This window comes from Papaver somniferum, chromosome 2 (genome assembly GCF_003573695.1).
Source record: "Papaver somniferum cultivar HN1 chromosome 2, ASM357369v1, whole genome shotgun sequence".
Classification (NCBI taxonomy): Eukaryota; Viridiplantae; Streptophyta; class Magnoliopsida; order Ranunculales; family Papaveraceae; genus Papaver; species Papaver somniferum.
Window position 1 is genome coordinate 209,683,935 of NC_039359.1, and position 9,656 is coordinate 209,693,590.

General features: G+C 35.1%; 1 protein-coding gene across 1 annotated transcript; it reads left to right on the plus strand.

The window, feature by feature from the left end:
* The first annotated feature begins 4,629 nt into the window (after positions 1-4,629).
* LOC113354480 (DNA polymerase zeta processivity subunit-like) lies at positions 4,630-6,867 on the plus strand. Its single transcript, XM_026597804.1, has 5 exons — positions 4,630-4,778; positions 4,854-4,955; positions 5,047-5,159; positions 6,079-6,268; positions 6,415-6,867. Exons 1-5 carry the CDS (start codon positions 4,766-4,768, stop codon positions 6,705-6,707), a joined length of 711 nt encoding a protein of 236 aa, XP_026453589.1. The 5' UTR covers positions 4,630-4,765; the 3' UTR covers positions 6,708-6,867.
* Positions 6,868-9,656: the final 2,789 nt, after the last annotated feature.

Here is a 9,656-nt window from a genome sequence, read left to right on the forward strand (position 1 = left end):
CAATCCTTGTATCTAAGCCCAGAGAGTGGGTAGATTGGTAACCTTGGTTTACGTTGGTACAAGCTAGGTAGTCTTACCCTAGACACATCTTCGCGGATGGGGAACATTATACTTATTCTTGAGTGTATTTACAAACAAATTTTTTAAGGACAACTTGTCGAAAATGTGATTCTTCTCTCGTCAAGTCATCTATGCTAGATTTCTAACTTCGATGTTTATCGGTGCAATATTTCAACAATATTCTTAACATATTTAGTGAATCTATTAATTTAATAGAAGTTCTATTACAGTTTTAATTCTTTGTAACAATGGGAAAGAATGACGTTTAAAGTTCACAGAAGTTCATCGGAAAAGATTTCAAGAAATGACACTCAAAGATGTTGTTTTTCTTAAGTTATCATGAGTTTAGATATTTATGTTTCAAGTCCTTTTGATGAATACTTGAATGAATAAGGACGTGAAGCTGAATTGCGAAATGAAACATATATCACTATGTATGGCTAAGAATCACATTATATATTGTTTGGAAGACGACAACACGCAGTGTATGATTTTATAATGCTAAATAAAACTTCAATTTCTTTGTTTTGTGGAACGCATTAGAAACACAGTTTCAGGTTGAGACTGCTAGGAGCACTAAAGCATGTCCGTGGAAACAAAAATATGTTTACGTCCTATAAAATGTAGGGGATAGCAAGAAACTCTATAAGTATAAGTGATCTGCATCAGAGGTTGTGGGAAAAGAAGAGCTTTTGCTGAAGAAAACATCTGGAAATACTTCTCACATTGAATGAAGTTTTTTGTGTTTTAGACGTCCGCAAAAATATTGTCTCATGTTTTGTTTTATGTGATAAGGGTTTAAAATTTGTAATTGACTCTGGAAATGTTATGGTAACTAAGGGGAAAATATATGGGAAATGGTATAATTTTAATGTAAACTTTAAATCAATGTAATAAACTTAATATAAACTTTCCTAAAATGGATAATTGAATGATTCTTCTGCTTATATGTGTGTGTCGTCAAATGTTTGGCATGGCAGATTTGGTGATGTAAACTATAAATCAATGCGAGCATAAATTGGCTAGCTAGCGTAGATTGCATACCCAAGTTCACTATGAAGATAAAACATAAGTGTATAATTTATGTAGAATCAAAGCATGCTAAAAATTCATCCAGAAAGAATGCCCAGAAAAATTGTAAACTCTTAGAATTAATTCATTCAGACCTAGTTGATATGAAGTCAGTTCAAACTAAAGGTGGTAAAAAGTGGTTTGTCACTTTGATAAATGATTATACTAGGTAATGTTGTGTATACTTGCTTAGAGGTAAGGAGGATGATTTGCATGCCTTATAAACTTATAGCTGAAAACCAACTGAATGCTACGTCCCATTAAAATTGTAAGGTATGGCCATGATGGTGTGTTTGAAATGCTTGTGTGAAAATTTTGTTTAGAATAAGGCATAATGCATGATACAACATCTCCTTATTCACCCCAGCTAAACGTAAGAACCGTATCCTTAAACATATGATTAATGCCATGTTGATTAGTCAGGATTACATGCTAACTTGTGGGGGTAGGCCATCTCCTCAGTTTGTTATGTTCAGAATAACTACCCTTTAACTACTCAAATAAAACTTCATATGAGAAATGGAATGGTATGAAACCATCTAAGAGCAGCTGCAATACAAGGGGTAAATGTATTAAAATTGCATGGCACCTTGAATTTAAAACCTTTTTCACTAAAATTTCATCTCAAATGTAAGAGTTAAGGTTAAAAAGAAATATTTCCTTGGTGATTGGAGATGAATTTTAAGTAAAAATCTTATATCTATATTTTGATTATCATTTAGCAACTCGTAAAAAATAGTGTAATTAAGACCTTCACCCCTTGCATTTAATATGCACTTATGGGTATTTCAAAATGTGTGAGTGTTTGACAAAGAAACCTAATATAGGGCCTTCACATTTCAATAGAGGGGCTTCACATGGATTCATAGTAACTAAAAAGTTGGTTATGAGTTGTCTTCATGTAATAGGAAAAATCTCAGTTATCCTCCATCTAAAATAAAAACCTAGAAACTAAAATCAAAACCCAATTCTAATTCCAAAATTCGCTCCTCTTCTTCTTCTAAACTTGCTCTCCTTCATCAATCGTTAATTGTTCCGTATTCCTTTTTTCAATTAAACCATTTCATCATCTTTGACAAACCTTAATTATGATTATCTAGGTACATGCTCTTGTTTTCTTCTTCTACTCAACCAAATTATATTAGATTCGAAAAACCCATTATTTTCTAATCTTTTCTGTGTTTGAAATGAGTTAAACTAATTGAAATTAGAGAAAAAAAATAGGGTTGCAGATTCAATTACGGATAGGTTTTTAATTTCTTAACCGTAATTTTTTTCCTGAAGCTGTTACGGCTAGGTTTATAACCGTAAGTTGATTTACGGTTAGGTTCTCCTAATATTTAACCGTAAATATTCTGAGTAACATATTTTAAGAATCTTTTTAAATAGATTTACGATTGGGTTTTAATTTTAGATAAACCAACCAACCCAACCGTAAACTTTTTACGGTTAGTTTCCTGTTCCTAAAGCCAACCGTAATTATATATTTTTTTGTTATCCTTAGATAGTGCATAAGCTTTGCCTTGTCCAACTGTAGAAGTTAAACATAAATCAAAAACATTCATCTTCTCGTACTTACTTGACTAGATTATGTTTCAAAATCATAATAGTGATACTCACTATTACTTTTAATCATACGGAGATTTGAAACTTAGAACTCTGCCGATTTACAATCTTTTATTCATACGTAGATACATCATATAAGTCTTATTTACAATCTTAAATAGATCAGGTGATGGTGAGAAAATAATGGAAACAAATAAACTACCCACGTTTCAGTCTCTTTTCTGCTTAAAATCTGGATTTGCTCGGACTTGTTTGACTCTAACCAATTAGGGCCTACTGTTGGTTATTAGTGCGGGTCTTTAAACTTATATTTGATTTTGTTTTACTAACGGATTATATATAGTTTGAGCAAATAGGAGAACAAGTTAAGATACAACCTATTTTGTTTCTCCTAAATTAAAGCTCACGTCATATTCCGACATATTTGTGTGTTGGCTTGGATCTTGAGAAACCAAACCGTATATTTTCCAAATATTCTTTAAAGTCCACATGAAAATTGAGTTCCGATTGGCTTCAAAAATCTAAAACCCAATAGTAACTGGTTTATAATTGTTTTTTTTTTCTTAAGTAAATGTTACTCAGAAAAGAAAGAATAACTACATAGCAGGAAAGCGAACAACAAGCTTCGCCGCAAGGCCTTTTTGAATTGCAAAACCTATCATACTAAAAATAAGCTCTCTCGAATCGGGTGTCATGATCTGTGCATGACTTTCTGAACTCTCGTGAGAAGTGCAACTGCTTCTGGAGCCAAGTAGCCAAAAGTATGTAAGGCAAAGGGGATAAAAAAAATGTCCATTATCGATACATGCTTTCTCATGCTTCGCTATCTTACCTGAGGCAGCCCTCAAAGATGCTTGTCCAACTGTGAAAGAACCGTGTTCAATGCTTACTAACCGTGTTCAATGCCTAATCCGATTTTTTTTTCCTTTTTACTTTTAACCATTCATCATCTAACCGTAAATGTTTGAAACTAATTAATTGAGGGTTGTTTAGCCATTACGATAAGAGGTTTCTTTATCATGAAGCAATACAAAACAGTAAGAGCCTAGAACTAAGAATTGCATTCATCACTAATGAAGTCAAACATTATATATAAGTATTGTGGATGGTTCATCGTAGCAATTCTGGATTATCCAACGAAGAACTGGAAACCATCGCTCAGACCAAGTTTACTGAAGAAAGCGGGAGAGAGTTTAGGCATTTTGAATGCTATGAACTTTACAGAGAAAATGTCGCCGGATTTGATGTAGTTTGATGTTTTTTGCAAGTTTAATAACTTGTAATAAATTTCACTTAATCTGAAGTGGAAATCTATTTTAAAATATAAACATTTTCATCCATTGATATATTACTTCCAATTCTTTTACAAGATATAAACATTGAGACAATAATAAAAACTTCAATAAAAATCAAGTACAAGTTTTGGCCTCCTGTTTATCTTCATTTGACATATTTTCCATTCAACGCGTTCTTTGACAGTTTCACCTTTGTTTTTGAATTTTTTGTTGTTAACTTTCAAAATTGGAGCTCTTCTTTGCCTTTTAGCGAAACATTTTCTTGGAGCAACTTCTAAAACTTGCACTTTCCTTTTACAATTTTCAGTCTTTTTAAAACTCCCACATATCTTAGAAACAACAGCTTCAAGTTTTGCATTGCAAAATAGTGTGATCGCCTTTTTAGCCATTTTTAGAAGAAAAAATTCAAGTGAATTTTGGTGTGAGTGAATTGTTTGAAAATGGTGATAATTTATAGAGGTAAAAAATGAAATTCGAATTTTAAAAAACTACCCGTTAGCGTTCGTGGAAAAAACGCCTGCGCTCAACCTTCGGACGCCGCGTTGGTCCTCCCGACGCCAGCGTTTGTCCTCCCGACGCCTGCGTTGGATCTACTGACGCCAGCGTTTTAACTTGCTCGCGCGCCTATTAGTGTAACTCCCAGTGCTTTACCATACTCGAACAGAGAATTTGTTTGTTCATTCCCACCGGAATTGCTCTAACTGCTTCTGGTTTCCAAAGGAAATTGAATTCGCAAGAAGGGAGAAGTGAACACCGAGGAAGTGACAAAATCAATGAATCAGAGAGGTAATCAATCTCCACAAGGTTTCTACTTTCTTTGAATACCTCCTTCCTTCTAATCCGACGAATCTCTGTTTATAGGTGCTACTGGTGGTAGTGATGGTGAAACGGCAAGAATTATAGTCGAATTCCTTGAAGTTGCCATTAATACAATCGTTTTCCTTAAAGGAGTTTACCCATCTGGTAAAGCGTTCTCAACTTTGATGATCCCTTACAAGACTCAGATTGAAATTGAAATTCGATTGTATGTGATGGTATTATTATGGTTTTGCAGGTGCTTTCGAGAGATGCCGTTATATGAATGTTGTGGTTCAGAAATCACGGCATCCCCAACTCAGAGACTACATCCATTCCACTGTCCACAACCTTCGACCCTTTATTCAAAAGGTTAGTCAGTTAAGTGTGATTATTAGACCAATTTGTTTCATTTTGATTGTATAGTTATGTGAAAGATACTGAATTTGATTAGTGAATAGTTGAAATTTCCAAGAATATATGAGCTTTGATCAATTTTTTTTAAGTTATTGTCTGAGCATGAAGGGCTTATTTCATGCATTTGACTGTCATTAGTATGAAAATTGGTTGTATAAAGTGATCATTCTATTAGACTAGAAATGTGGGGTTGAACAACTATGAGCAGTTTCTGCACTGTTTCTGTTTTGAAGTGCTTGGTCAGGTCTGGTGTAAGGTTAATTGGTTCATAAGCCTTGAATTTACTTAAGCATATTGATAAAACTGAACAAAGAAGGGGGAAAAATAAATAAAGGGATCATGTTTCATAATCCGTGTTTAACTAGAGCATCGACTGTTTGTGGAATTTCCCAAATGGAAATTGTATTAGAAGAGCTGAAACTTAGGAGGATGTAGCAGTCGTAATCCTATTTCCTTTATAGAAACTTTAGAAGGTATTTGTTGTGTTTCAGTTTCAGAGACGTTAATGTCGCCAATGCTGGTTTATTTAATGAAGTTGATTGTTCGAAGTTTGATTGCTCTTTTTTCTCTTAACTCCATTATTCATTTAGGTGTAGGTAAGTGATGTTTGATGGAACTGCCAAAAAATGCAGGACGATGCTAATGATAAAATTACGCCCAAATTGGAAATCTAAAATATCAAGACTATAAATCCACATTGTTGATTTGTTATTCAACTTATGGACTTTACCTATTAGGACTTATATGATAATCGAAGTGATGGAAATTTGGAAAGTTGCAGATAGTATAAGTTTACGACATGACTTTTTTTTTTCCTCTAGTGGATCTGTCTTGATATGCTGCAAAAGATGATACTTTTCTGTTTCCAAAATAGGGCTTTGTCGAGAGGGTGGCAGTCATTTTCTTTAACAGTGATAATATCCCGTCCGAGAGATTCGTGTTCAAGTTTACTGTGAGCAATCTCTGTAGCTCTAGTGTTGAAGAAGGTAGTGTGGAGTCTTATCTAAGGGAATTCCTTGTCAAGCTGTTGGCTTCTGAGCCCCTCACCAAAGTTATCTCGATGGGTATGTTTATCACTGGCTAGGTTATTGTTAGCTTGGTTACTTCTCTACTCTTTGATTTGTCTGGTTATTGCAGTGAATATTTCGTTAGTTTTGCTTTCATGTGCATTGACAAGAGTGAAAAATAGATTTTTGATTATAACCAACAGACTGCAGGTGGGAGATAGTTGGTTACTTTTCAACCCTGCCTGAAGAGGCCATAGGAAGTGAAGAGGCAAAGTTGTGGACTTCTACGCACACCAAGCAGTGGCAGCAGCCTGCACTTATAACTCCCATCAAGTCAATGAGCAGTGAACCCTTAAACATGCAGTTATATCTGGAACACCCAAATTTGTCTGAACAAAATTCTAGTTTGGTGATAGAAGATTCTCCGGATAGAGTGACATCAAGTTCTCCCTCATTAGATGGTTTTCAGCCTGTTGTGCGCGGTTCTAAGAAATAATATGCTTTGGATGAGTTCATTGTTGTATTATTTCTTCTTCTTTGTTATTGTTTTTTGTTTTTGTTTTGTTGTTGCCTGCTTCTCTATTCAAGAGGTTCTGACTTTATGTCCCCTCCTGTTTTTGTTTTTCTTTTAATGTATTAATGAATTCTCCTTGTGAGTTTAGTTTAAAATAAAAGAACAAAACCCTGGTGAAAGATAAACCTCTGATCCATGAAGGTCTGAGCTGCAAGGGTATTCAAAGAACCATACAGGTATGCGGACTTGTACTTCTCCCTGTTGTGACAACAGATTCTAAATCCATGTGATGCTGGTTCGCAAGTTCTGACTTCTGTGGACATAAGTTGCTTAATCATGCAGGGCACATCAGGTTAGAAGCTTTGAAGCAATGTATTTATTGTTTAGCGGCAAGATGCAACCAAGTTCTTTCAAAGCTTGAACGATTGCAGACCTGACTTAGTGAAGATGCAGGTCTCTTCGTATCCCTTTTTATCGCGAAAATTTGTAAAGTTTAAAGAATAGAAGGTTTTCTAGATTGATTATACATGTAGGCATGTGGCCACTAGCCAGAGAATAAATTGTGTGTCACGGGACCAAATTTAAGGCACATAGTCTATTTTGGGCCGCGCAACAACTTTCAAATCATCGGGATGGATTTCATTCGACATTGAATTTCTTTTGACAACAATATAATTATCGGATCAAGAATCAAGATCCAACGCAGATTTTCTGGCGTTTTCTTGTTTTTGATAAGCACGGAACACGTGCAGCCCGAAAACAAATTTCTACAATATATTTTGGATCACGCAGATCACAATAGATAATCTAGATGATGATACAAATTTTGGATTAAAATAACGTTCAAGAAATTAAGCGACATGTTGCTCAAGCTGAAGCAATGGCAATGTTAAAAGCTCTTCGATGGATTCTCCAGTTGCAGCTTTAGAATGTCATTATGGAGGAAGACAACAAAGAAGTCATGGAAAGTATAAATAGCCATATTATCACCACCAGATGGGAAGACAGTAACATCATCAGAGAGTGTCAGCATTTAGTTAAATGTTTAAGTAATGTTCAGGTTTAAAAGTAGGAAATGTAACCAAGTAGCAGACTTACTTGCTAAGCATACTAGAGCCAATAATTGTGCTAGGAAATGGAGTTCTGAACTCCCCGTGTCTATCATGTCTAACTTAGAAGTTGAAAAAGAGTTTTGTAATGCTTAACTTTGTTTACTTTGAGCTTCAATGAAATTTTTGTTGGTTTTTCTTTCAAAAAAAAGAAAAAGAAAAATTAGGAATCTTTGTACTCAGAAAGATTAAAAGGGAGTGAGCTGGGTGTCCTATGGCTATGGATGCGAGAGAGCAAAGCAACATTAGCAGAACATGTCCTAGGTTGGGTTCTGAACTTTTGAATAAACTTTGTAAGATGAACTCAACCACGGTTTTGGAGTCCATGAGACGGGCCTAGTCCAATTGTGCGAGTGAGCTTTGGAGACAGGAAAAAACTTGAATAGCCAAAACCAAAAGCACACCAAAAGGTCCCAAAGTTTCAAGAAAAATAAAAATAAAAATAAAAATAAAAAGAATAATGAACTGAAATCTAGAAGGACCAGTCGGAACGGATACCGGAACCAGTTCATAATGCTAGAATACGAGCATCATTTCTCAGTATCGTGCCAGAAATCTAACATATTATCACTTATATGCCTCTTTTGTGCACAATCATTTGAAGTTATTCATTTGATTAGTTAAATAGTTAATGGACAATTCTACTGCAAGAAGTTCGCCCAAAATCGGACCTCCCACGAACTCCAAGTTAACTAAATTTGTACAGGTGTCCATTAATGTCCTACGGGGATATACTGATATTCACGGCTATCATCAACAGCCAAATTTTGAGAGGATGGATAAAAAAGAACAAAGTAATTACCAACTCTCTGTACTCTAGAACTGTGATAGTTTTGCCTTTTTCCATTCTCGACCCCACTAGCTTATAAGAGGTATCAATAGGCAGATATTTGAGGGATACCATAAGCCACAAGGTAGATATAAATATTGTGTCGAGTTTGACTTCCACGGATGCTCAAGCAAAGGTGGGTTTGTTAAAAATATGGTGGGTGCGTTACTGAGCTTTGACATTGTGTCATGTACCGTTTAGATTAATATATCAACAATTTCTTGGAAAAGAACCAATATATTGTAGAAAATTAGAAAGTTTTTTGTGACTGTTAGTGAGCATATGTGTGAGGTCATGATTTTAACAGCATAATTTTGTAGTGTACATTCGTTGAATTTGAATATGCGTTGATCAAGAAGAAGAAGATGACGATGAGGATTTTGAGGATGTCTTAGCGCCTTCGCACTTATTTTAATAACAATATAAGTGTTAGCTAGTGTACGTCATAAGAACCCATGGCTGTACACTTGTTCCAGAGTAACCTGCCTAATACCTTCTAAACCTCTTCACCGTAACTTATATTTTCAGACTGGTAACTTACGTTGGTTACTTGGTATATGCCATGGCTAGATGGAGAAGACTTACTTAGAGATCAGTTTGATTTTGTTCAATACAAACACTGCTATCGCGAAGTTAACTTTTCAGCTGATAAAATGGCCAAGAAAGGGGCTCAGCAATTCGCAAGAGGGCAATGTATATGTTTTGATTCTATTCCTCTTTTCCGTTTAACCTTTAGAATGGCCTGACCAGAGACTAGTCTAGGTGTATTTTGTGTAAGTAGCTGGTCTGGTGTTTCTCTAGTTGGTGGGTTGTGTTGTATTGATCTTGGCCTCCTTTAGTAATAAAATTTGATGATTCATCAAAAAAGAGTACCAGGAAAACCAGCCACAATTTGATATTAATTACAGTATCTGTGCCAGCCTGTAAATAAGTAACAGCCTGTGTTTTCTTTGTCTAGTCACTGCTTTGCTGTCATTGCTGTAGGTTTCATTT

Coding starts and splice junctions, on each gene's coding strand:
- LOC113354480 (XM_026597804.1), top strand. Junction 4,956..5,046: donor TAAAGGAGTTTACCCATCTG/GTAAAGCGTTCT, acceptor ATGGTTTTGCAG/GTGCTTTCGAGAGATGCCGT. Junction 6,269..6,414: donor CACCAAAGTTATCTCGATGG/GTATGTTTATCA, acceptor TATAACCAACAG/ACTGCAGGTGGGAGATAGTT.